The sequence below is a fragment of the Mercurialis annua genome, linkage group LG7 (genome assembly GCF_937616625.2).
Source record: "Mercurialis annua linkage group LG7, ddMerAnnu1.2, whole genome shotgun sequence".
Taxonomy (NCBI): domain Eukaryota; kingdom Viridiplantae; phylum Streptophyta; class Magnoliopsida; order Malpighiales; family Euphorbiaceae; genus Mercurialis; species Mercurialis annua.
Window position 1 is genome coordinate 45,271,973 of NC_065576.1, and position 26,799 is coordinate 45,298,771.

Here is a 26,799-nt window from a genome sequence, read left to right on the forward strand (position 1 = left end):
TATAAGTCTAGTCAGTAAAAAATAGACTTAATTATTAAAAAATATCAAACATTTACGTTTGAGATCAATTCTAACTAGATTTTTCAAAATCAAATAGAAATATAAGCCAAAAATAGAAACTCTATGTTGATTGAATCTTGAAGATTACAAGTGGGGGTTGTCGGTGGCTAGGCACAGTCGTGAGAGAGGGTCTCACGACGTGAGAGCCAGTCTCGCGTCGCGAGACGTCGTCTCACGATATGAGCCACTCGTTTCAACCCCTCCTCCATCGTTTTTCCACCCTAAAAACCATCCAAATCAATCCCGACATGTTTGTACACGTATATACCTCAAAATCCAACTCCGAAGCGCTCAAAAACAATGGTTTCAAAGTGTTTTGCGTAAATTCGATCCAAACCGTAACGGCATAACACAAACAGCCCTAAAACCTTCAGAACACACCTCAAAAACGTCAAGCTTACCTTGTTTTGAACCTTAGGAATGATAGAGGCTTGAATTCCGGAGAGATCGACACCAAGAACGTGTGATTCCGACGTCGAACGGCGAAACCCTTATCGATCGTCACTTTCTTCTTCAAAACCTTATGTGATCTTGTTTTCTTTATTTCTTAACTTCATTCATATGGTTAACCTTATATATCATGGTTATATTGCCACTTTAGTCCTTCATTTCAATAACTTAAACCCTTTCTCTTTCAAATTTATCTTTTTAAACAAACGGTTAATTATCTGGTTTAACTCAATTACGTACGCATTATTTATATCCAAATAAATAATACTAACTTAATATTGCTAATTTCCATCAATAATATTTTAATTGAAATTCCCGAGATTTAACATATTATTTACCAAATTGGGACCTAAACTTTGTTTTTATAACTTTTCTTTCCGTTCCTTTTAGTCCCAAATTTTTATCCTTTAAACAAATTCTAGTGTCCAACTTTCCGTAAAAGAATTCTTAAAACCGACTTATTCGGGTCTTGTCTATCCAATCACTTTGATATTTTTTGTCCTATTAGCTCGGGTTATCGGAAAAATGTCAAATTACCAATTCTGGCAACGCCAAACGTACGGGGTATTACATGGATGCAGCAGCTCTGGTGGTGCAGACAAGCACTACATATCCTGCTTGAGTGTAATGTGTACATTGCTTGGTGTGTGAACTCTGTTATTAACAAAATATAAACCGAAAATAAAAACTCTATTTTGATTAAACCTTAAAGATTACAAGAACTAATGAAATCAAAACTAAACCTAAGTTTATATTTATAGACAAAAGCATATGGGCTGTTGAGAAGTTGGATTACGACTGTAATCCACCAGTATTCTAGCTGACAACAATAGGAATATGAAGCTTGGTGAGTTGGAGCAGGATAAAAATATTGTAAGACTCACATGAAAAAAGTAGCAGGATACTTATTCTTTGTCTCTCATAAATTGCTAGTTACAACCTAAAAATAATAGCACATCAACAATCTTGCAACACAGCCAAGTCGTATGATAATAATAAAACAATTGTCTTGTCTTTGCTGAGAATTTATATGTTTTGAATGTAATATGTTCAAAACCTTCTTCATAACTGAGCCAAATTGAGCACCATATGAATTGACCAACTGCTTTCAAGGAAACTCATTGATGAGTTTTATCAAACAATTATTGAGAGACTCACTTGTCTTCATATATTGAAAGAAAATTCAATTGTTTTTCAGAGAACAAACAAGAAAGAACCTTTTTAACTGAAAAACAATTCAAATTCAAAGAATATTTAATTTGAAATTAAAGATTAAGAAATAAAAAATTGATATTAAATTAAAACTGAGCTCTGAACTGAAATCATTAAGAAATGACTGAAAAATAAGAATCAAAATAAGATTGAACTGGAATTAATTTGAGACTAAACTCAAATAATAACAAAAATTAGAGACAAATATTGTGAGAAACAAAAAATAAAAAAATCAGAGAATGAAAGAATCGATTTCGGTCGATGAAATGGAACATCAAAATCAATAATTTCTATCAGAGAACAAATTGATATTCATGATTTATTAAACTGAATTTGAAGTTGAGAGTAAAACTGAGATTTGAAGAGAAACAAAGAACTAGTTGAGAAAATCCTTAACATTGAATCTTTAAAATCGACGATAACAATGAACATAAATCAAACTTGAAATCTAAGACTGAACCTTGAAATCATCGATAACGATAAATAGAAATTGAAATAGAAGCTGACATCAAAATTCACTCAATGATAATGATGATCAACAACAAATTGAAATCAAAATCACTCCAGATCACTGGGACTCGATATCCAGTTTAGTATAACGAAGAAGAGCATCAAATCAACTAAATTGAAATCGAAGTACTATTGGGACTAGACATCTAGAACAGTTAACCAAAGAAGAAACAAAAAATCTGAAACGTGGTGGCAGCACCGGTAGCAATGCCGACTCTTGGGCTCAGACCCAATCTGATACCATTACAGAAATATAAATCAAAAATAGAAACTCTATATTAATTAATCTTAAAAGTAAAGGTTCGGTATTTTTAAGATTTTTTTTTTTTGGTAAGCCCATCCGGTTTCCAAGACTTCGGCCTGACTAATCCGGATCCGATCCGGGTCGCGCACCTGGCATTGTGGGTGAGTCTTCCAGTGGGAATTTTTTGCATTCACAAGGACTCGAACCCGAGACCTTGCTTAAGCGATACCAAGCCACTTACCACTTGGACCAACTCCCATTGGTGGTATTTTTAAGATATTAAGCATTACTCATGGTACAATCTTTCAAAGTTGCAAATTTTAGTCTATTTGATAAGTACATTTCAATTTTAGTTAGCTATTTAATTTTAACCAATTAATTAAGCGCGGGGCAGTAAACTACTAGTTTATGGGTTCAAATTTTTTTCACAAACACTCACCCTTTTCAGTTATTAAAAAGAAAAAATACTACTCAATTTGTTTAAAAGGCCAAATTTTTGACTTTTTCATGATCAAACTTTTAAATTTTGTCATTATAGTTTAACTTTAATAAGCATTTTTTAGTTGAGAAGTAACTAGGTCTAGTTGTAATTGAAAAAAAAATTATTAAATTATTTATATATTTAAGTGATTACCATTGAAATGTATCTATCGAGAATAAAATTAATATTTTTCAAAGGTGTTGTCACAGATAAAAAGATAAAAAAAATAGGCACGTTTGAATAATTAAGGCAAATTTATAATGCCTAGTATCAAAGAAAAAAATATACTTTTTTAAAATACTTGAAGAAATAATAATTTCAACTTAATCTTTGTAGCATTATTTTAATTTTTGAGTTATACTAAAATATCTTAACACTAGCGTCAAAGAATCTTTCAAATCTAATTAAACTTTTCTGATGTAATTTTTTTTCTAGAAAACTGGTAATTGCATTCTTTTTGTTATAATTGATGATTAAAAAAATGGGGTATATTAAACATTAAAATCTTTGCAGATTGCTATTGAGCTTGTTGAGCTTAAAAAACAATTTAATCTTACATTATCTATTTGGTTGATCCGTTCTGCTGATGAAATGAAGATGACATCATACAAAAATAATCAGATTTAAACTAATAATCAATTAGTGATTGTTTTTCTTCTTCTATTATCATCCTACTCTCACCGGTTTTTTCCCTAATTATCTATTTGGCCAATGTATATATTTATAAGTATTTAGTTTTTAGTTTTTTTTTTTAAATAATCATTATCTTCCATATTTCATCCCTTTCTAATAAATAGTTTTATAATTTAAATTATAAAACATTTATTAATTATATTAATATTTATAATTAAAAAAACAAATTATTTAATATGTATAATTTTAACTAGATTAATAAATAAAAAAACATATAGAATATAAAAATAATAAAGAAACAACGGCCTCATTACACTAATAATAATTATTGCATATATATTTTTTTTTTCTTAATTTTATCTGATAGCATATTACTGAAATTTATTTCTACTGATCGATTTTCACATGATTGAATGTTTTCATTTTAACAATGACTTCTCACATGAACCACGTTGATTATATATGATAATTTATTATTTATTAATTACGTGAAACATAATATTACGAATAAATTCAGCAATTAATAAAAAAATATTTTTATTAAAATATCACTTATGGATCATGCATAGCATATAATTAGAGCTATTGTTTTTCTTATAGAAAATTTAAAATCAAGTTATTGCATTTTAATGTTATAGTTGATGGTTAACCAATCGTTGACTAGCAGATTGATATTGAATTTGTTGTTATATAAATCTCAGCTTAAAAAACATTTTAATTGAATGAGGTCTAGTTTGATGATGAAATGAAGGTGAGATCATACAATATCATTACCATTTAAATTAATAATGAGTTGATGATTTGTTTTTTATTTAACCTTTTATTGTCATTAATAGATGATGACATTTTCAAAAGGGAAAGTATTATGTATATATGTTTGTAGGAAGTTTTTAAAAACTATTTGAGAAAATATACTTGTAAAAGTTTGAGGTAATTTTTTGAAATTTCACAAAATGCTGAAAAAAATATTTATAAAAATATTGAGAAAAATACATTTAAAAATACTGCAACATATAAAAAAATATTAATTAAACACCAAAAATACATTGAAAACCATTGAAAAAATATAAAAACACACCGAGGAAATATATATATATATATATATATATAAAATAAATAAAAGACACCTAATAAACACTTAAAATACACTTCTACATAAAAAGTCAATAAAATTTACAGTCCACTAGTCAACAATGTACACAACACGTGTTGACCATGTTGTTAATCATTATTGACCTCCGTTGACCGCTGCCAACCACAAATGTTTTCGGCCAAATTCCGGCTACCGGAACATTATTCCGGAAAGATTTTACATTATGGTATTTCAGGTGTTCCATATGAATTACACAGTACTTTTATAAATAAATTTAAAAAGATAATAAATAGCATATTTTATCATGTTTGTATGAGAATTTTATTATTATTTTTATTTGAGACAGAAATTCGCATCATGCTTCATTGCGATTTAACCTTTTCAAAACTCTATGCTATAGAAAATAGAGGTTTCAGCTTTCAGGTTTCCAGCTAATCGTACAGAGTTTTATCTTATATGATTGTCACTGACTAGTTTCAGCTTCAAAAAATTATGGACAACCATTTGTGATAACAATATAGATGGTATTACCGCAAATCACCTAAGAGACCAATTTTACTAAAGGGCAACACTGATTACCTAGCATTGATAAGCATAAATACCAAGATGAGTCTCCATATAAACATACATAGAAATGCTATTTCTATCCCACATTGCTAGTTTACAAAGAAACCAACAAAACATGTGTCTATATAAGCCAAGACAACACATCAATAGGGGGGTAAGCTTTCCACCTCTTTCACATAATACTTTTAATATACTCTTTTAAAGACAAATACTGACTTGCTCGTCGGAGTGAACGTCCGGAGACCCTCTCCGGCGTTCTTCTGACTTGTTTGTTCTTAATCTCAGGCGGACCTACGTCACTTGAACTCAAGAATGGAGCTTAAATCCGGTCACTCGAAGTCGTTGATAATTTCACAATTATCACTTGGCGCCGTCTGTGGGAAACACCATCTCTATTCGTTATGTCATCCTTAAAGGCAATTGTTCGACGAAGATAGAAGAAGTAGTTTGAAAAATCCCTTCCAAAAAATCAGAAATAGGCCATAGCCTTTCATGCTTTGCTGAGTCTGGCTATTGTCTCTCATATTTATCCGAGATAAACCATGACCTTGTATGCTCTCCCAGTGTAAATATTTTTCAAATGAAAAAACCGAGCATAAGCTATTGCTTAAAAAAAAAAAAAAAAAAACGAGCAGAACTGAGCAATTGTTCACCAAAATTTCCATAAGCCATAACTTATGACCGAGTTGAGCAATTGCTCACCAAAATTTCCATAAGCCATAGCTTATGGCCGAGTTGAGCAATTGCTCACCAAATTTCCATAAGCCATAGCTTATGGCCGAGATGAGCCATTACTCACCAAAATTTCCATAAGCCAAAGCTTATGACCGAGTTGAGCCATTGCTCACGAAAATTTCCATAAGCCATAACTTATGGCCGAGATGAGCAATTGCTCACGAAAATTTCCATAAGCTCTTACTTATGGCCGAGTTGAGCAATTGCTCACCAAATTTCCATAAGGCATAGCTTATGGCCGAGATGAGCAATTGCTCACAAAATTTCCATAACTCATAGCTTATGGCTGAGATGAGCCATTGCTCACGAAAATTTCCATAAGCCATAGCTTATGGCCGAGATGAGCCGTTGCTCACCAAAATTTCCATAAGCTCTTGCTTATGGCCGAGATGAGCAATTGCTCACCAAAATTTCCATAAGCCATAGCTTATGGCCGAGTTGAGCAATTGCTCACCAAAATTTCCATAAGCCATAGCTTATGGCCGAGTTGAGCAATTGCTCACCAAAATTTCCATTAGCTCTTACTTATGGCCGAGTTGAGCAATTGCTCACCAAATTTCCATAAGCCATAGCTTATGGCCGAGATGAGCAATTGCTCACCAAATTTCCATAAGCCATAGCTTATGGCCGAGATGAGCCATTGCTCACCAAAATTTCCATAAGCCATAGCTTATGGCCGAGTTGAGCCATTGCTCACGAAAATTTCCATAAGCCATAGCTTATGGCCGAGTTGAGAAATTGCTCACCAAAATTTCCATAAGCCATAGCTTATGGTCGAGTTGAGCAATTGCTCACCAAAATTTCCATAAACTCTTACTTATGGCTGAGTTGAGCAATTGCTCACCAAATTTCCATAATCTCTTACTTATGGCCGAGTTGAGCAATTGCTCACCAAATTTCCATTAGCCATAGCTTATGGCCGGGATGAGCCATTGCTCACTAAAATTTCCATAAGCCATAGCTTATGGCCGAGTTGAGCCATTGCTCACGAAAATTTCCATAAGCCATAATTTATGGCCGAGATGAGAAATTGCTCACCAAAATTTCCATAAGCCATTGCTCACCAAAATTTCCATAAGCCATAGCTTATGGCCGAGATGAGCAATTGCTCACCAAAATTTCCATAAGTCATAGCTTATGGCCGAGTTGAGCCATTGCTCATCAAAATTTTCATAAGCCATAGCTTATGGCCGAGTTGAGCAATTACTCACCAAAATTTCCATAAGCCATAGCTTATGGCCGAGATGAGCCATTGCTCACTAAAATTTCCATAAGCCATAGCTTATGGCCGAGATGAGCCATTGCTCACTAAAATTTCCATAATCCATAGCTTATGGCCGAGTTGAGCAATTGCTCACTAAAATTTCCATAAGCCATAGCTTATGGCCGAGTTGAGCAATTGCTCACCAAAATTTCCATAAGCTCTTACTTATGGCCGAGTTGAGCAATTGCTCACCAAATTTCCATAAGCCATAGCTTATGGCCGAGATGAGCAATTGCTCACCAAATTTCAATAAGCCATAGCTTATGGCCGAGATTAGCCATTGCTCACCAAAATTTCCATAAGCCATAGCTTATGGCCGAGTTGAGCCATTGCTCACGAAAATTTCCATAAGCCATAGCTTATGGCCGAGTTGAGCAATTGCTCACCAAAATTTCCATAAGCCATAACTTATGGCCGAGTTGAGCAATTGCTCACCAAAATTTCCATAATCTCTTACTTATGGCCGAGTTGAGCAATTGCTCACCAAATTTCCATAAGCTCTTACTTATGGCCGATTTGAGCAATTGCTCACCAAATTTCCATAAGCCATAGCTTATGGCCGGGATGAGCCATTGCTCACCAAATTTCCATAAGCCATAGCTTATGGCCGAGATGAGCCATTGCTCACCAAAATTTCCATAAGCCATAGCTTATGTCCGAGTTGAGCCATTGTTCACGAAAATTTCCATAAGCCATAGCTTATGGCCGAGATGAGCAATTGCTCACGAAAATTTCCATAAGTCATAGCTTATGGCCGAGTTGAGCCATTGCTCACCAAAATTTCCATAAGCCATAGCTTATGGCCGAGTTGAGCCATTGCTCACCAAAATTTCCATAAGCCATAGCTTATGGCCGAGTTGAGCCATTGCTCACCAAAATTTCCATAAGCCATAGCTTATGGCCGAGATGAGCCATTGCTCACTAAAATTTCCATAAGCCATAGCTTATGGCCGAGTTGAGCAATTGCTCACCAAAATTTCCATAAGCCATAGCTTATGGCCGAGATGAGCAATTGCTCACCAAATTTCCATAAGCCATAGCTTATGGGCGAGATGAGCCATTGCTCACCAAAATTTCCATAAGCCATAGCTTATGGCCGAGTTGAGCCATTGCTCACCAAAATTTCCATAAGCCATAGCTTATGGCCGAGTTGAGCACTTGGTCAGGAAAATTCTCATAAGCCATCGCTTATGCCCGACCTGAGCTCTTGCTCAGGAAAACCTCCATAAGCCATCGCTTATGGCCGACCTGAGCGCTTGCTCAGGAAAACCTCCATAAGCCATCGCTTATGGCCGACCTGAGCGCTTGCTCAGGAAAACCTCCATAAGCCATCGCTTATGGCCGACCTGAGCGCTTGCTCAGGAAAACCTCCATAAGCTCTTGCTTATGGCCGACCTGAGCGCTTGCTCAGGAAAACCTCCATAAGCTCTTGCTTATGGCCGACCTGAGCGCTTGCTCAGGAAAACCTCCATAAGCTCTTGCTTATGGCCGACCTGAGCGCTTGCTCAGGAAAACCTCCATAAGCTCTTGCTTATGGCCGACCTGAGCGCTTGCTCAGGAAAAATTCCCATAAGCTCTTGCTTATGGCCGACCTTAGCGCTTGCTCAGGAAAACTTCCATAAGCTCTTGCTTATGGCCGACCTGGGCGCTTGCTCAGGAAAACTCCCATAAGCCATCGCTTATGGCCGACCTGGGCGCTTGCTCAGGAAAACTCCCATAAGCCATCGCTTATGGCCGACCTGGGCGCTTGCTCAGGAAAACTCCCATAAGCCATCGCTTATGGCCGACCTGGGCGCTTGCTCAGGAAAACTCCCATAAGCCATCGCTTATGGCCGAGCTGAGCACTTGCTCAGGAAAATTTCCAGAAGCCATCGTGTAATACCCCAAATATTCTAAGATAATTGGGTAGTGCCACGTGTTCTAAAATACGAAGTAGGTCAGAAATAAGAATCGAGTTGGAAGTAATTATCTTTTATAAGATTTATCGCGAAATAATAATTTTATTTGGAAATTATCATTCGTTCGAACGGGAGTTAGCGGGACTAGGTAAAACCCAAGAAAGTTAATATAAAATAAAGTGTAAGTCCCGAGTTAATTATTTTACGCCATCGTTCGTAAAATAATTTTAAGAAATTATCGGTAAAATTTCGTGTAATTCGGTGACTGTTTTAATTTTGTACGCGGACGTTAATTAAGGATTTGAGTTAAAGTACGAGTTTGAGCTATTTGAGTTAAACTGTACTTTAACCACTTATATATATATATACACATTACAAATGAAAGGATTTAGGCCCAGAATCCATATTTCATTTTCATTTCACCTACTAGCTTCATTTCTTTCCTTTGTGCGAGCAACAGTACGGCGAAGTTAGGGCTTCCATTCTGACACCTAATTTTCGTTTCTACCTCCTATTTGTTTGCTAATTCGTATATAATTAAGGTAATAAGCTCAAATTTGGATTTGATTATCAATATATTTATGATTTGAATGAATGATTTTAGATATAATTTGTGGATTATAGTTTTATAATTAGTTTTATATGATTGAACCCTATATTTCCTTGTTCTGTTCTTTTTTTAAAAAACTTTGGTATTTTTGTTTTATCACTACTTAAATTTTTGTTAACTGGAAGCAAGAATTTTGTTTATGAAACAATAAATTTATATTTTCTTTGTTTTGGACTAAGAGACGATATTTTTTTCATCGAATTTGTTAAAAGATTATTTTATCACCGAGAATCACATGTTATTAGTGTGTTTGAATTGAAGCTATTTTTGCCTAATGACTATTAAGCTTAAGTATTTTGCTGGAAATGGTAAATCTTAATAGATTAGTGGATGATTATTATTATGATAATGATGATCATGGTTCCCTTATGTGATGTAATAGTTTCATGTCATACAAAATGGAGTATTTAGATATATTAATTAACTTTAGTGCATTTAAAGGGGTTCAGATGTTTTTATAGGAATAGAATTGTGACTTATTTAATCCCTCATTGAAATTTTATTTTATTTTGAATCATTATACTACGAGTTTTAATATAAAGTTATCAGTTATATGTTTAAAAATGAGATTTTAAGAATTTCTAAAAAAAAAAAAAAAAAAAAAAATTAAAATTAAAATAATTAATCTAACAATGTATTTATGGTATTTGGTATATTGATGTGATTGCTTGATGTGAATGTGTTTTTCCCCTAGAGTTGATTTTAATATTAGGATTTTATTATTTAAATTATACATTTTGACGTTTAAATTCTACATTAGATCCGACGAGTCATCCAACTACCGGATCAGGGGTTCAAGAAGTTTGACGGGTTTTGCAGAGTTATATATTTTGGGATAGCGGTTTCAGTGAGTTTGCATTTTACTTTTGAATATTAATGCAACGTTGATTAAATTTTTGAATATTTATTTTAAATCGCACTGCATTTGATATTTAAAACCGATATAGATCCGATGGAACATGCTTTCCTATTGAGCGGCAATAGGACTGAGTGCGCACCAGTAACGATCATAGTAAAAGTAAGTGATGATTATTGATATGTCTAAGGCGACGGTACATAGCTCACGGCCTAGACTTAACGGGAAAATCTGAGGCGACGGTACATAGTTCACGGCCCAGACCCCGATACAGATCTGAGGCGACGGTACAAAGCTCACGGCCCAGATACTGTAAAATAATAAGCGAAAGTCTGTGACGACGGTACAACGTTCACGGTCCAGACTTCTTTGGATTTTGATTGAGATTTATTGGATTATTTATATATTGAGGTTTAGGGTTTCATTCGGATATTGTATCTGGCTGCATTGCACAAATTATTTATCATGCGATTTATTTTATTTAATGTTCATTAGTAATTTTGCGAACTCACTCAGTTTTTACTGACCCGTTGTTTTTCACCCATTTCAGGTAAATAGTATTTTGGCGTGATCAGACTTCCATTCCTTCTTTCGGAAGTCAGTGTTTTGTAATGTAAAGAAAACGCTGTTTACTTCTAGAGCCGCAGTAGTTTAGTAGTTTGGTTTTGCTGTACAAACTCTGCTTTCGAAACTACTACTGGTTGTATAATATTTATGGTTAATGTGTAGTAGTGTTTAACTAAATGGTTTATCGGGTATCACTTATACCGTATTTGTGTATCATGATGTCGTTATGTTTGTTACAGGGTGGTTTGTGATACTTGTTACAGGTGGTGATGTTCTGTTTTCAGATGTTATATTGCCAGTTTTTATGAAAACAGTTTTATAACTCATATAATGTTTTTTTTAAAACGCGAAAAATTTATAGTGAAATTTAGGCTTGCTACGGGTTTCGGAGCTACCACTCCCATTCCCTAGCGCCGGTCTCGGCCCGAGATTTCGGGTCGTGACAAAGGTGGTATCAGAGCAATGGTTTAGAATCCTAGGCCATTGCTATTACGTGATATGTGTTAAATATGTTTGATACCTAGGAACTACTGCGGCATATAGGATTCGAGTTATGTCTTTGATACGTATTCATTGTTTTCGAAAATTTTCAGCTTTTCCCTCTAGGATGTGAGTCTGTGATGTATGTTTTGCTGTGAATATATTTATGCTTATGTGTTTTAGTAAATGATTATAACAGTAGTTGAACGCGAAACATAATTGTTAGGATGGCTGATCAAGGGCAAGCGAGAGCTCGTGCTGCAGAAGCACAGAATGAGGAGGAGGCTCATGATGAGGCCTCTGTTCATGGAGGAGGAAATGAACCACAACCAGCGGTAGGAAGAGGTCGTGGACGAGGTCGAGGTCGGGGCAGAGGTAGAGGACAAGCTGCAGGAGTACAAGCACCAGTTCAGGCACCAGGGATGCCACAACAACCTAACGCCCCAGACTTCAATCTCAACCAGTTTCTAGCTGGGATTGCTGCAATGCAAACTAATCAAGTGGAGATGCAGAATTTGCACAGAGAACAGATGGCACAACAACAACAGCGGGTTGGTGCCAATGCTAATAGGGACATTATTCTGGCGTATATGCGTTTGAAGCCAACAGAGTTTGATGGTTCAGGAGATGCTTTAGATTTTCTTGAAGAGGTAGAACGGAATGCTAGACGCCTTCAAGCTGATGAAAGGCAGTCCATCTTATTGGTTGAAATGTCAATGAAGGGATCAGCAAAAGACTGGTTTAGACGAGTAATTCAGCCGATAATGGAGCAGTTGACCTGGGCAGAGTTTGTGACACGATATAGAGAGTTTTTCCTACCATTCTCTGTGACAGAAAGCTATCGGGACAGACTATTAGCCTTAACTAAAGGTGATAGATCAGTACAAGAGTACGTGACAGAGTTCACCAGGCTAAGCCGTTTTGCACCTGATCTGATGATGGACCCAGTACGGGTCAATTCGAGGTTTGTGAAAGGCTTGGGGCCCGAGTTTATTGGTTTATTGACCGAGGTGAATCGAGACTTGGTACATGTGATTGATAGTGCTCGGCAAATGGAGACATCTCTGATTCAGTTTGGAAGAATTCTTGATCCTACCGGGAATCTACAAGCCAGAAGTGGAAATACTAGTGCTGTACCAAGTGCCACAATGCATTACAGTGCAGGAAGTTTTTCAGGACCTCGGCGTCGAAATTTTAAGAAGGGTAAACGTAATGTACGATTTAACACTCCAGGAGCAGGTTCAAGCAGTCGAAGTTCAGGGAGTGCAGGAACATTGCCCCCAGTTTGTCAGAATTGTAGGAGGAGACATTATGGTGTATGTCATCTTGCTACGGGAGCATGCTTTGTTTGCGGCCAACAGGGCCACTTCGCTAGAGAGTGTCCGATGGCAGGCCAACAAGGTTCTACTGCTAGTGTTGCACAACCATTTTATCAGCAGCCAAGACCTTCATATTCTACAGCTTCTGGACAGGGTCCAATGGGAAGTACATTTAGTGGCCAGCGCGGTAGAGGATTTGGAGGTAGAGGCGGAGGAAGAAATGCTGGTGGTAGAGGTAATGATCAGGCTCCCCAGGCTGGTAGGGGACAAGCCAGAGTTTTTGCGCTTAACCCTCAGGAGGCTCAAGCTTCAAATGCAGTCGTGCAAGGTACTCTCCCTATATATGCTATAGACGCTTTAATTTTGTTTGATCCGGGTGCTACTCACTCGTTTGTTTCACCGAGTTTTGCGGTGAAAATGGGAAGATCACCTGTTTATTTGCAAAATCCCTTATCAGTAGCCACTCCTGTAGGTGAAAGTGTAGACATAAACATTGTTTATCCGTCTTGTCCTGTGAGTGTTCAAGGACGAGATTTGTTTGCTGATTTGCTTTTGCTTGAGGTATTAACCTTTGACGTGATACTGGGAATGGATTGGTTAGCACTACATTATGCGAATGTGGATTGTCGGAAGAAAATGGTGACGTTTAATACTCCTGGAGTTGAACCGTTTTCAATTCAAGGTGAGAAGACAGAGTCTCCTACGAGTTTGATATCAGCTATTAAAGCACAACGGATGCTAAAGAAAGGGTGTCAAGGGTTCCTGGCTATAGTGCGAGACATGAATAAGAGTCAATGCAATGTTTGCGATGTACCGGTGGTGTGTGAGTATCCAGATGTTTTCCCAGAAGAATTACCTGGATTACCACCTGATAGAGAAATAGAGTTCTGCATTGATTTGGTTCCTGGTACAACTCCGATATCAATACCTCCATATCGGATGGCACCAGCAGAACTAAAGGAGCTAAAAGATCAACTGGAGGAATTACTTGATCGTGGTTTCATCCGACCGAGTGTATCACCTTGGGGTGCACCGGTGTTGTTTGTTAAGAAGAAGGATGGAACACTACGGCTCTGTATAGACTACAGACAGCTGAATAAAGTTACGATCAAGAACAAATATCCTTTGCCTAGAATTGATGATTTATTCGATCAACTGCAAGGAGCAAAGTATTTCTCCAAGATTGATTTAAGATCAGGTTATCATCAATTGAAAATCCGGAATGAAGATATATCAAAGACTGCTTTCAGAACTCGGTATGGCCACTACGAATTTCTAGTTATGTCATTCGGATTAACAAATGCACCAGCGGCTTTCATGGACTTAATGAATCGAGTGTTCAAACCATTTCTGGATCAGTTTGTGATAGTTTTCATTGATGATATTTTAATCTACTCGCGTACGGAGGAGGAACACATGCATCATTTGCACTTGGTGCTTCAGACCCTGAGAGAACACCAGTTGTATGCTAAGTTCTCCAAATGTGAATTCTGGTTAGAAGAAGTTGCATTCTTGGGACATGTAGTGTCTCAAAGTGGCATTAAAGTTGACCCTAAGAAGATCGAGGCAGTAACTGAGTGGAAGCGACCAAGTTCAGTCACAGAAATTCGAAGTTTCTTGGGTTTAGCAGGATACTACAGACGTTTTGTGCAAGATTTTTCAAAAATCTCTGCACCTTTAACAAAGCTAACCCAGAAAAATGCAAAATTTGACTGGACAGATCGATGTGAAGCTAGTTTCCAGAAGTTAAAGGAATGTCTGACAACCGCTCCAGTACTAGCGCTACCAGAAGGTACTGAAGGGTTTACTGTTTATTGTGATGCTTCGAGAGTCGGTCTGGGATGTGTTTTAATGCAGCATGGTCGAGTCATAGCTTATGCTTCTCGGCAGCTGAAAAAGCATGAAGTGAACTATCCAACACATGACTTAGAGCTAGCAGCGGTAGTCTTTGCGCTGAAAATCTGGAGGCACTACTTGTATGGTGCAACATGTGAGGTATTCACAGATCATAAGAGTTTGAAATATATCTTTGATCAACGTGAATTGAATCTCAGGCAGAGGAGGTGGCTAGAGTTGCTAAAAGACTATGATTGCACTATACAGTATCACCCTGGAAAAGCCAATGTAGTGGCAGATGCGCTGAGCAGAAAGTCTGCAGGAAGTCTCGCGCATATTACTACATTATGGAGAAGGCCGTTAATTAGGGATATTCAAACAGTGTTCAATCAAGGCATCCGATTTGAAGTTTCAAGCCTTGGCAATTTACTGGCTCAATTGAGTATACAACCAACACTGATTGATCAAATTAAAGAATTGCAAGCTGGTGATCCTCAAATGAAGCGTATGATGGATGAAGTCCCACAAGGAAAGGACCATTTCAGTATTGTCAATGGAGTATTGAAATATGGTACCAGGTTATGTGTACCAGACGTTGAGAACCTAAGGCAGAAGATCATGGAAGAATCACATGGTTCAACATATAGTGTCCATCCCGGTTCCACAAAGATGTATCATGACATCAAAGAAATCTACTGGTGGAACGGCATGAAAAAGGACATAGCAGAGTTTGTAGCAAAATGTCCGACGTGTCAACAAGTTAAACTGGAACACCAACGACCATACGGATTTCTGCAACCATTACCTATCCCTGAATGGAAATGGGAAAGGATAACGATGGATTTTATTGTCGGTTTACCAAGGACTCAACAAGGTTTTGACTCTATATGGGTGATTGTCGACAGAATGACAAAATCAGCTCATTTCATTCCTGTTAAGACTTCTTATACTGCAGCAAAATTGGCACAAATTTATATTGACAGAATTGTGAGTTTACATGGAGTGCCAGTATCAATTATTTCAGACAGAGGTTCAGTGTTTACCTCTCGATTCTGGAAAAGTCTGCAAGAAGCTTTGGGAACGCGGTTGGATTTTAGTACCGCTTTTCACCCACAGACTGACGGACAATCGGAAAGGACTATCCAAACCTTAGAAGATATGCTTCGTATGTGTGTTTTAGACTTCGGAGGTAGCTGGAATACATATCTTCCATTAGTAGAGTTCTCGTACAACAACAGCTACCATTCCAGCATTGAAATGGCTCCGTACGAAGCATTATATGGTCGGAAATGTAGATCTCCCATCTGTTGGGAAGAAGTCGGAGAAAGAAAATTGACAGGAGCTGAAATCATACAGATTACTTCAGAGAAAGTACCAGTGATCAAGCAGCGACTAGAGACTGCTTTCAGCCGACAGAAAAGTTATGCAGATCCAAAGAGAAGGGATCTAGAGTTTCAAGTCGGCGATTACGTGTTTCTCAAGGTATCACCTATGAAAGGTGTGATACGGTTTGGAAAGAGAGGGAAACTAGCTCCGAGGTATGTGGGACCGTACGAGATAGTAGAGCGAGTGGGAGCTGTAGCTTACAAACTAGCTCTACCAGCAGACATGTCTCAAGTGCATCCGGTTTTCCACATATCGATGCTACGAAAGTACATTTCAGATCCTTCTCATATTATCCAACCTCAAAGTGTGGAAGTGAACGAAGAATTATCCTATGAAGAGGAACCAGTGGAGATAATAGACACTCAAGTAAGAAAACTTCGTACTAAAGAAATTCCGATGGTGAAGGTACTCTGGAGGAACCACTCGGTAGAGGAGTGTACGTGGGAAACAGAGTCTGATATACGCAAGCGTTATCCCTACCTTTTCGTTTAAGGTACGTTGCTAAATTTAAATTCGAGGACGAATTTATTTTAAGGGGAGGAGAATGTAATACCCCAAATATTCTAAGATAATTGGGTAGTGCCACGTGTTCTAAAATACGAAGTAGGTCAGAAATAAGAATCGAGTTGGAAGTAATTATCTTTTATAAGATTTATCGCGAAATAATAATTTTATTTGGAAATTATCATTCGTTCGAACGGGAGTTAGCGGGACTAGGTAAAACCCAAGAAAGTTAATATAAAATAAAGTGTAAGTCCCGAGTTAATTATTTTACGCCATCGTTCGTAAAATAATTTTAAGAAATTATCGGTAAAATTTCGTGTAATTCGGTGACTGTTTTAATTTTGTACGCGGACGTTAATTAAGGATTTGAGTTAAAGTACGAGTTTGAGCTATTTGAGTTAAACTGTACTTTAACCACTTATATATATATATACACATTACAAATGAAAGGATTTAGGCCCAGAATCCATATTTCATTTTCATTTCACCTACTAGCTTCATTTCTTTCCTTTGTGCGAGCAACAGTACGGCGAAGTTAGGGCTTCCATTCTGACACCTAATTTTCGTTTCTACCTCCTATTTGTTTGCTAATTCGTATATAATTAAGGTAATAAGCTCAAATTTGGATTTGATTATCAATATATTTATGATTTGAATGAATGATTTTAGATATAATTTGTGGATTATAGTTTTATAATTAGTTTTATATGATTGAACCCTATATTTCCTTGTTCTGTTCTTTTTTTAAAAAACTTTGGTATTTTTGTTTTATCACTACTTAAATTTTTGTTAACTGGAAGCAAGAATTTTGTTTATGAAACAATAAATTTATATTTTCTTTGTTTTGGACTAAGAGACGATATTTTTTTCATCGAATTTGTTAAAAGATTATTTTATCACCGAGAATCACATGTTATTAGTGTGTTTGAATTGAAGCTATTTTTGCCTAATGACTATTAAGCTTAAGTATTTTGCTGGAAATGGTAAATCTTAATAGATTAGTGGATGATTATTATTATGATAATGATGATCATGGTTCCCTTATGTGATGTAATAGTTTCATGTCATACAAAATGGAGTATTTAGATATATTAATTAACTTTAGTGCATTTAAAGGGGTTCAGATGTTTTTATAGGAATAGAATTGTGACTTATTTAATCCCTCATTGAAATTTTATTTTATTTTGAATCATTATACTACGAGTTTTAATATAAAGTTATCAGTTATATGTTTAAAAATGAGATTTTAAGAATTTCTAAAAAAAAAAAAAAAAAAAAAAATTAAAATTAAAATAATTAATCTAACAATGTATTTATGGTATTTGGTATATTGATGTGATTGCTTGATGTGAATGTGTTTTTCCCCTAGAGTTGATTTTAATATTAGGATTTTATTATTTAAATTATACATTTTGACGTTTAAATTCTACATTAGATCCGACGAGTCATCCAACTACCGGATCAGGGGTTCAAGAAGTTTGACGGGTTTTGCAGAGTTATATATTTTGGGATAGCGGTTTCAGTGAGTTTGCATTTTACTTTTGAATATTAATGCAACGTTGATTAAATTTTTGAATATTTATTTTAAATCGCACTGCATTTGATATTTAAAACCGATATAGATCCGATGGAACATGCTTTCCTATTGAGCGGCAATAGGACTGAGTGCGCACCAGTAACGATCATAGTAAAAGTAAGTGATGATTATTGATATGTCTAAGGCGACGGTACATAGCTCACGGCCTAGACTTAACGGGAAAATCTGAGGCGACGGTACATAGTTCACGGCCCAGACCCCGATACAGATCTGAGGCGACGGTACAAAGCTCACGGCCCAGATACTGTAAAATAATAAGCGAAAGTCTGTGACGACGGTACAACGTTCACGGTCCAGACTTCTTTGGATTTTGATTGAGATTTATTGGATTATTTATATATTGAGGTTTAGGGTTTCATTCGGATATTGTATCTGGCTGCATTGCACAAATTATTTATCATGCGATTTATTTTATTTAATGTTCATTAGTAATTTTGCGAACTCACTCAGTTTTTACTGACCCGTTGTTTTTCACCCATTTCAGGTAAATAGTATTTTGGCGTGATCAGACTTCCATTCCTTCTTTCGGAAGTCAGTGTTTTGTAATGTAAAGAAAACGCTGTTTACTTCTAGAGCCGCAGTAGTTTAGTAGTTTGGTTTTGCTGTACAAACTCTGCTTTCGAAACTACTACTGGTTGTATAATATTTATGGTTAATGTGTAGTAGTGTTTAACTAAATGGTTTATCGGGTATCACTTATACCGTATTTGTGTATCATGATGTCGTTATGTTTGTTACAGGGTGGTTTGTGATACTTGTTACAGGTGGTGATGTTCTGTTTTCAGATGTTATATTGCCAGTTTTTATGAAAACAGTTTTATAACTCATATAATGTTTTTTTTAAAACGCGAAAAATTTATAGTGAAATTTAGGCTTGCTACGGGTTTCGGAGCTACCACTCCCATTCCCTAGCGCCGGTCTCGGCCCGAGATTTCGGGTCGTGACACATCGCTTATGGCCGACTTGAGCACTTGCTCATGGAAATTTCCATAAGCTCTCGCCTATGGCCGAGTTGAGCACTTGCTCAGGAAAACTTCCATAAACTCTCGCCTATGGCCGACCTGAGCACTTGCTCAGGAACATTTCCATAAGTCATCGCTAATGGCCGAGCTGAGCTATTGCATATCGCCTAGTTAAGCCATAGAACTTACAGTTATTTACCTAAGATGTTGCTTATCTCCTAGTTAAGCCATATACTTCGGACATAAATATCCGACATACTCGAGGGGGGACTTGTGATAACAATATAGATGGTATTACCGCAAATCACCTAAGAGACCAATTTTACTAAAGGGCAACACTGATTACCTAGCATTGATAAGCATAAATACCAAGATGAGTCTCCATATAAACATACATAGAAATGCTATTTCTATCCCACATTGCTAGTTTACAAAGAAACCAACAAAACATGTGTCTATATAAGCCAAGACAACACATCAATAGGGGGGGTAAGCTTTCCACCTCTTTCACATAATACTTTTAATATACTCTTTTAAAGACAAATACTGACTTGCTCGTCGGAGTGAACGTCCGGAGACCCTCTCCGGCGTTCTTCTGACTTGTTTGTTCTTAATCTCAGGCGGACCTACGTCACTTGAACTCAAGAATGGAGCTTAAATCCGGTCACTCGAAGTCGTTCATAATTTCACAATTATCAATTTGATTCTTTTGTGTTTGAAAAATTTGAGAAGTGCGGAACAGACAGATTTTTAGACAAGAAACAACGGACATCACTAATTTAATATATATGTGCATTAATAAGGGAGTGATTTATTATAAATATCACAACCCCGGTTTTTTTATAATGGTAATCATATAATTAGAAGTTTAGCTTATTTTGCTTGAGGCTAAAGCCGTTTTTTTTTTTTTGCATTCCATACTTTTTGTGCTATTATATCATCATTAATCGAAAAAAAAAAGTTTTTATTGATCAATTTTCGTGTGGTTGAAGGTGTTAATTATTCCGTTCACCATCATTCGTATTAGTACAAGTAAAGCAAAACTGAATATATACTTATGGTATGGTGGATTGTAGGTTATTTTGTTTCATTATTATTATTCTAACGAAAAGTCATCAGATTTTATAATGATTGTAGATATTTTTATAATTAATTAGCCATATTAATATATTTAATTAATCATTATATATAATTTTGTAAATGATCAATTTTTAGAAAACAAATATACTATTTTTTTAAAATAAAATATAAGTTACGAAGACATCTTATTAAAAAATTACTATAATAAACTAAGATAAATTTAATAAAATAATAGGTAAATTATTTTTGTAATATAATCCTAAAATACCTATATTTATTTCATTAGAAAAGAACATGATAAAATAATATTGGATATTCAATAATTGCTATGTAATTATTAAATCACATTTTGTTTCATTTGTGAGAGACAAATATAAAGTTAAGGGACCAATTAAACTAAAATTTAATTCAAAGGATCTAATTGCAAAAACTATAATATTGTAGTTTGCTTGGTTATCTAAATTTACATCCATTTATTTGCAATTTTGTTATTAGCTCCCAATTGTTGTTAACTATGGATTAGTAATGACAACATTAGAAGTTTAGGAACCCAATTATAAAAAATTAAAATTAAAATTAAAATAAACATTGACAGAAAAAAAAAAGTTTCTAGAACTCCATTATGGAATTTGCCTTTTAATCAAGGGTGTGAAAGTTATAATTTCACCACTAACACACATGTCTAGTTTATTTATACTTATTTAATAAAGTCGTTATAAATAAACAACACAAAAACATTGACTTGATGGCTGACTTGGGTTATATACTTATATGAATCTATCCATCCATTTATCAAAAGGTAAAATAATTTCATATCTCTGAATTAGTGGCCGAATTTTAAAGAAATTTAATTCGGCCTAAATAATAATAGATCACTTATTTCAATTTCAATTTTCCTATAGTCTGAATTTAATCTCCTCCTAATCCTAACTTTATTATAAACATTATTCATTTTATCTCGGTTTAAAAGTCCAATTTAACTCAATATAAAACTTTAAAAAATATTTATTATGATACTTTTTTTACTTTACCTTGTTAGTTGTAATAGAATATTCTTTAAAAAAATTAAGTTCAGGAAAAAACAAAAAAAAAATTCATATAAAATAACTTTAAAAGTAGACATAAATTTTTTAAAATGAGACATTAGACAATACAAAGTGATACTTTTAAAATGAAACAGAAAAAATATTTTTTTTTTGAAAATTTTAATAGCGGTCCGGATTAGAGCCTATCTAAATCTATGGGTAGCTACCTCTGTCTATAACTTGGTCCTTTCGACAGATATATTTTTTAAAATTAAGCAATCTGGTCCGTTAGTTTGACGAGTTGAAAAATTATATTTAAACTTTAGTTCAATTAAAATTAGGTCTAATTATTTAAAAAAAATTCACCTTCAACTTTATTTTCGTTTATACCCTGACTTTATAAAAAAGTCATTTGTACCCAATTTTGAATTTTTAGGTTTCATCTTTACCCAATACAAATATATAATTGACAATTTAATGAATTAAAGGATGAAAAAATTAAAAACAATTGAATAAACGGTTATATCATATGTCTAATTAGTATATAAACATAAATTAAAGGATTATTTTAATTTTTTTTTTAAGTGAAAAGAGTTAATTTTAGTACTTTTGAGTAGAGATGAAACCTAAAAATTTAAAATTGAATACAAATGATTTTTTTATAAGGTCAAGATATAAAAAAAAAAAAATAAGATGAGATTTTTTTTAAGTAATTAAATCTTAAAATTACTGAAGTTTTTCTTAAAAAGTGCAGAGACTTGTTCTTCTGGGTACTGACCCACCATGTGTACACTTGAGATTGAGGGCTCCATTTTGGTTATTCATTTCAAATTCCTAGAACTTACATGGCAATGTCTCTGTTGGTTCGGTCATGTAAATTTAATGAAAAATTATTGGCATAGATTTATATTAAAACCGACTAAATTAGTGATTAATTGTAGTTATTTTTTTGTTTACCGAATTGATCAGATATTTTAATATTAAATCTATTTCAATAATTATTCGTTAAATATTTATTGGTACAATCCAATTAATCAATTTGGTTTTATAGTTTTTGATATTTTAGTGATCATGTTTCGGTTTTGGTTAATTTAAATAATTCAATTAATTCAGCTTTGAACAATTTAAACCGTATTCATATATACAACTTTTAAAATTTTAGAGCTAGAATAATACTTCTCGCAAAAAATTAATTTTGTTTGAATAAAAATAGATTTAAATATAATAAATTTAAAAATATTGACTATAATTGAAATCCGTCCAGAACATATCACAATCTAAAATACGAGGCCTCTCTATAAATACCAGGACATGTCTCATACCGTCATACGGATAAACACTTAGAAACAAAACAAACTTAATTCTATCATTTCGACCCTCCCCATCTGCATCTCCATCATAATCTAAAAATGAAGGTAAGAATATTCAAATAATCTTCTTTCTCGTGAATTTAATTTAATCTTATTATAAATTACAAGCTAATCACTTAGTTTGTTATCTTAATTGATTACTTGCAGCAAAAGATAGTGATCAAGGTTTCCATGAACAGCCCAAAATCTCGCTCCAAAGCTTTGAAAATTGCAGTCGGCGTTTCAGGTAATTTAAGTAACACGACTAGGTAGCACGGAAACAGACACGGAAAACGGGATATGCAGACACAGACAAAGGGAAACAATGTTAATTTAAGGATTTTTAAGCGTCCGAAATATCAAATGTTTGAAACGTTTTCAACGCGGGACAAATTGATTGAATAAAGTGTCCGTACATAAACAGAAAAAAACTCATATTTGAACGCGAAAATGTAAAATTTAATTCCTGAATTCAAATTTACGTTCAGGTGTAGATTCGGCAGCTTTAGGAGGACAAGACAAGAGCCAAATAGAGGTGGTCGGAGAAGGAGTTGATGCAGTAGAACTCACGACTCAGTTACGGAAAAACGTCGGACATGCAGAGCTCGTAAGCGTAGGCGCCGTGCCGGAGAAGAAAGAAGAACCGAAACCTCAAAGTCAACAAATAATTTGGCCTTATCACGGCGGCGGTGGTGTGCCTCACTATGTTTATAGTGAAGTTGGCGGAAGCAATCAATGTTATTCTCAGGACCCTTATTCTTGCTCCATTATGTAGATTTTTTGGAGTAAAACAGAGCATCATAATTTGTGTGGAAGGATTTTAGAGTGAGTAAATAATTGGGTCTAGCTTTTTGTATATTTGGATTTGGCTGATCTTTTTTGTAAATAATTTTGGAATCATGAAATGGATTGAATTTGGAATCTCAGTTGGTGACCATTGATTCAATTTTAATTTTAAATAAATGGGGATTTGAATTTATTTTAGAATTTTATAGATTCAATGTAATTATTGTTTTAAAATTTAAAATATGTTCATATTAATACATTTATTTAAGATGGAATTTGATATTTTTTTATTATAAAAGTAACAAAAAATACAATTGGAAGGGATTGACAAAAGCATATAAGTGTTATTAATTAAATATTTAATGTCTTAAAAAAATCATGATCTTTTAGCCTCTTTCGATTCTATTCCGACATTGAAAAGTCGTTAATTTTATCCTATTTTATATATTCGGGTTTTAATTGTACCTCAATTTTCAATTTAAGATAATTTTTTTACTTTAAGGTTGAAATCATTCAAGAAAATTTTTATAGATAAACGTAATAACATGAGACAAAAGTAAATGGTTCCTACAAAACTTCAATTGAAAAACTCTAGCCGTCTCACTCTTTTAAAAACGTCTCAGAATCTAGTAAGTATTCTTCTTTTTATTAATTTGAGAGGTGATTTTTGGCCAATCAAATTCAGTCTTTTTAATATTTTTATAGTTTTTTTCTTTAGTTTTGAAAAAGTTACTTTATTGATCAATTTTGATTCAGATCTAAAAATTATTTTCTACCCTAGTTTTTTGATTGGATTAGATCTGATCTAATCGAAATTAAGAATAGTTTTTTTCATCTTTAGAGATGAAATTGTTTTTTGCAATGCCAGCGATTTGGATCTCTGAAATAATTAGAGCGCCATCTTACAACGTATTTTACCAAGGATAGGTATGTGTTTCGTCAATATCGATGATGTCTTTAATTCAAGAGGGAAGATATATCACAAAAGATGTGATCAAGAACCTTAACGATGATATAACTGCTAGCTGTAACAGTCGTGCCATTAAAATAAGGCTTATCATGGCAAGCGAAGCTAATCTAATTCATTTTTATTTTAAAGGTTGTAATGGATGCCTTCAACAACAACCTTTTGTTTTGTAATATTATCATTTTGAAAATTCTATATACTGGCTGGTCAATCAGCTTTTTATTAATAAAATTTTTTATTTCAAAAAAAAAGGATGATCATTCAACTAACAAAGTTTAGGAGGTAAAAGTATATTCGAAAAAATACAAATAAACCATTCATCTTTAAAAACTAAAAAAAACATAATTAAATTAAAACTAATGTAATTTTGTAATTAATTTAAATAAATTTAATATATACACAATTAATTTTTTAAATTTATTAAAAATATAAAAACCATCAAATTTATCTCGGCATTAATACGTCTCCGACCATCCCGCAGCCGGTCCAACTCCGACCCACAAACCACCCACTTCCGACTCAGAACCGCATGGCAAAGACGAACAATTTATGCTGGTTTGTTTCCCATGGGAGACGAATTGAAGGTACTGGTTCGTCTTCCATGGCGATGTGAACCATATCTGGTTCGTCAAGGGGAAGACGAACCAGTTCCTTTTCGGATGTGATTATTAGTTTTATGTTTTTTTTAATTTAAAAAATTAAATGTGTATGATTTTTAGTCGGAAGTCAGGGACATATTAGGGTCGAAAATGCTGAAAAAAGTGATAGCATTAAAAATAAAATAAAATAAAAACTTATTATTATAATTTGAATTTATGGAGAAGAATGGTTTTTGTATTATTTATAACATTAAAAACTATTTAAAATATTTGCTAAATATGGAGAATTTTTTTAAAATTTTCCAAATGAAAACAAATTCAATTTAATGATTTAGGTACAATTGAAATCTGAATATTTGAAAGATGATAAAATTGATGACTTTTTAACATCAGAATAGAATCGAAAAAGGGATAAAATGGTCAAGGTTTTCAAAGCAGTAGGTTTTAATTAAATTATAGCGACTGAAATTTTAGTATAATAGTGTAGACACCTATTTTTCTGATAGGTAAACAATTAATACGGGACTGAAGCGTTCAATTATGATTTGCAGAGAAATCCGTTCGGCTGACGAGCTATCGATTCGGTTGTTTGAATTCAAGCATGCGCGATCAGTGCATAATTACAAACTTGAGGGATTAAAACATAATTAGCCGTATTAAATGCAAAGAAATTGTAATCTCAGTCTAAAAATTGGATTAATTGCAATATTTTAAAAGTTTTGGGCCAATTTACAAGTTTGACAGACTAAAATTGACCATACTAAAACCTATAAAATCCTAGAAGCCCTTTTTAATACTTCCAGACACTAAAAAATGACTTTTAACAGTACTTTACTTATCCTCAAAGGAATAATACGAATTTAAATAAAATAAAGGAGGTTTTACCTAATTCTAACTCTAATAATTCTATCCTTTAACATTCTTTCACTATTCTTGTATATTCTAGCTAAGCAGAAATCTGACACAACTTAACCTCTAGGTAGACCTAACCCTAACCCAACCACTATAAATAGAACACATATACAACCTAGCCAGGGAGCACCAGACAATAATTAAACACTTGAAAAAGAACACAAATCTTAGAATTAGTAGAGTTAGGCCTAAATATTGCAAGCACACACAAAACTAGTTGATTACGATCCTGAAAAAACAAGTTATGACGTTTTAATTAGTCCAGAAGAAGCTATTACGCATTAATCTGAAGTTGCATACCACGTCTGGATCACCAAAAAAACGAGTCAAGGACTCAAAACAATACTTCTGAAGATCCAATTATGTCTTTATCACTTTTTATGCCATGTTAGCCATAATTGCTGAATTTTTATGTTTTAGGATGCATGATTAGCTTATTTGATTGTTTTTGCTATAAAATGTTAAAGCTGCCATAAACTGCTTTTGCCATACTTTTTCCATAATTTTCATAAAAAAAACTATTTAGGAGCATATTTTGGGCTTTCCTATTATGTTTTATATTATAAATTTGAAATTCAATCAATTTCACTACGTAGGTTGCATGTTAGAGATAAACTGTCATAGTGTGCGTTCTTGATGCCCTTGCCATCTTTGATTTGAAATCAATCTAGAAAGCATGTGTTCAGATGATTAATGCATGTTTAATTGTCATGTATCAATTCCAGTGCATATTAAAACAATTCTTATGCGTTTTGATGTGTTTTTGAGCTTTGTTTGCATGTTCCCGAAACCCAAAGAGAAGCAGTCCTTGAACCTC

General features: G+C 34.3%; 1 protein-coding gene and 1 long non-coding RNA gene across 2 annotated transcripts; both read left to right on the top strand.

Moving 5' to 3' along the window:
• The first annotated feature begins 17,149 nt into the window (after positions 1–17,149).
• LOC126654829 (uncharacterized) lies at positions 17,150–19,086 on the top strand. The gene is made up of 3 exons (XR_007632719.2): positions 17,150–17,312; positions 18,141–18,227; positions 18,787–19,086. It is a non-coding gene; the product is annotated as an uncharacterized LOC126654829 (long non-coding RNA).
• Positions 19,087–22,683: 3,597 nt separating this feature from the next.
• On the top strand, positions 22,684–23,644 carry LOC126656172 (disease resistance protein Pik-1-like). The gene is made up of 3 exons (XM_050350676.2): positions 22,684–22,784; positions 22,887–22,965; positions 23,207–23,644. Exons 1-3 carry the CDS (start codon positions 22,779–22,781, stop codon positions 23,491–23,493), a joined length of 372 nt encoding a protein of 123 aa, XP_050206633.1. The 5' UTR covers positions 22,684–22,778; the 3' UTR covers positions 23,494–23,644.
• The last annotated feature ends 3,155 nt before the right edge of the window (positions 23,645–26,799 follow it).